Raw genomic sequence first — 2,200 nt, 5'->3', positions numbered from 1 at the left:
AAGAGTGCAAATGTGTGTACACACCACATACAAATAAACACACACACATACAGATACATTTGTTATAATTGGAACCGGTAACACCTTAGAATGTGACTGTATTTGGCGTTAGGGTTTTTAAAAAGGTAGTAAGTTAAAGTAATGACTTTTGGGTCATCTTAATCTAATATGCCTGATGTTTTATTAGAAGAGAAGATCAGGAAACAGACATATACAGAGGAAAGACCATGTGAATACAAAAGAGAATATAGACATCTACGAAGCAAGGAGGGAGGCCTCAGAAGAAATCAATCCTGCAAACACCTTGATCTTGAACTTCAAGCATCTAGAACTGTGAGGAAAAGAAAAATTAAGCCACCTAGTTTGTGGTGTTTTGTTATAGCAGCCCTAGAAAACTAATACATCAATATCAACGTATATGTACATATGTGAATATGTGTGCGTGCATGTATGTGTAAACTTGATAAAAAGCAAATGGATGACACAATTTCTCTACACATGTAAAAAGAGCATAGGTAGAGCATTGATGATAATCTTTATTTTAAAATGTTTGATAAAAATAGAAAAACAAATAAACTAACACAAAACTTTTATAATAACTTTTGATACTGAGGCAATAAATTTCCCTCTTAATTATTTTTCAATTTAATATTTAATGTGAAAAATAAACTTTACCCATACACCAAATTTTCTCAAATACTCTTTTGATTGCCTCTTTTACATCTTTGTTTCTCAAACTGTAGATGATGGGATTCAGCATGGGAATCACAGTGGTGTAAAATATTGAAAGTATCATGTCATGCTCCAAAGTGTAGCTGGAACTTGGCCTCACATACATGAAGAGGATTGTCCCATGATATATTGTTACTCCAGTTAGGTGAGAGCCACATGTAGAGAACATTTTTTGCCTCCCTTCAGCAGAGTGCATCTTCAGAATGGCCAACAGAATGAAACCATAGGAGACGAGGACTAATAATATAGTGGATATCTCAATGGAGCCCACAAAGAGGAAGAGTAGCAGCTGGTCTGTGTGAGTGTCGGAACAAGAAATAGCGAGGAGAGGAGGGATATCACAAAAGAAATGTCTGATTTCATTGGATCCACAGAAGGACAGGCTGAATGTGGCCACTGTGTGTACAGTAGCATTTAAGATGCCACCGACATAGGAAGAAATGATGAGTGGCACGTAGACTCTGGGTGACATGCTCACTGAATACAGAAGGGGTTTGTAGATGGCTACATAGCGATCATAAGCCATTGCACCCAAGAGAAAGCATTCCGTGGTTCCAAAAGTAACAGCGAAAAACATCTGTGCTGCACATCCACGGAATGAAATGACATTATTCTTTGACATAAAATCTGTTAACATATTTGGGGTAATAATTGAAGGAAAACAGGCATCCACAGAAGAGAGCACACTCAGAAAATAATACATGGGGTTATGAAGCCTGGAATTCCCAATAACCAATGCAACCAGCCCTAAGTTTCCCATGAGAGTAAAGAGGTAAATAGCTAGAAACAGGAAGAAGAAGATGATCTGCAGTTCAACATTATCTGTGAAGCCCTTCAGTACAAATATGGTGACTTCAGTGACATTCTTCATGTTGATATCTCATAGAACAAACTTGAAGATTTTTATAAAAATACAATCCATATCATTATGAAAATAAGAAACTATATTGTGACTCAAGGTAACATGAACTATGTCTTTATATTTATTTCTTGACGACACATAATTTCCAAGCAGCAGATCAGGAAACAACAAGTCTGTGGATGGAGGGTTGTTGCCACTCACTGAAGAATCGAGTGTACGGGGATTCACTCGGTGGCTGAGCTCATGCCGTTTATGAAACCATCAGGCAAACTGGCTAATTTACCACTGAACTCTGTTAATAATTTTCCTATTAAATCACATGAAAATAAAGTACATAGCTAAAATATTTTTTTTTTTCACATCCAATCATATAAGTACAAGTATCAGTGAATGGAACAAAGGCATAGGAAGTCAGAATTCTAGATCTTTCAGCAATTGTGTAAAATGACCTTCTACAAACAAGTCACCTGTAGATTGAGAATATTAATATTTATTTTAAAACTTATACATATGCACATCCTCCCATATACTTTAAATCATCTCTAGATTACTTCTAATAACTAATACAATGTAAATGCTACGTAAATAGTTGCTATAGTTTATTGC

General features: G+C 35.8%; 1 protein-coding gene across 1 annotated transcript; it reads right to left on the bottom strand.

Moving 5' to 3' along the window:
- Positions 1–652: 652 nt before the first annotated feature.
- Positions 653–1,696, bottom strand: LOC103608246 (olfactory receptor 5T2-like). The gene has a single exon (XM_008592701.1). The coding sequence runs from the start codon at positions 1,601–1,603 to the stop codon at positions 653–655; it is 951 nt and encodes a 316-aa protein (XP_008590923.1). The 5' UTR covers positions 1,604–1,696.
- Positions 1,697–2,200: the final 504 nt, after the last annotated feature.

This window comes from Galeopterus variegatus, unplaced genomic scaffold (genome assembly GCF_000696425.1).
Source record: "Galeopterus variegatus unplaced genomic scaffold, G_variegatus-3.0.2 Scaffold8200, whole genome shotgun sequence".
NCBI lineage: Eukaryota > Metazoa > Chordata > Mammalia > Dermoptera > Cynocephalidae > Galeopterus > Galeopterus variegatus.
The sequence above is the reverse complement of the archived record's forward strand: the minus strand, read 5'-3'. Positions and strand labels throughout refer to the sequence as shown.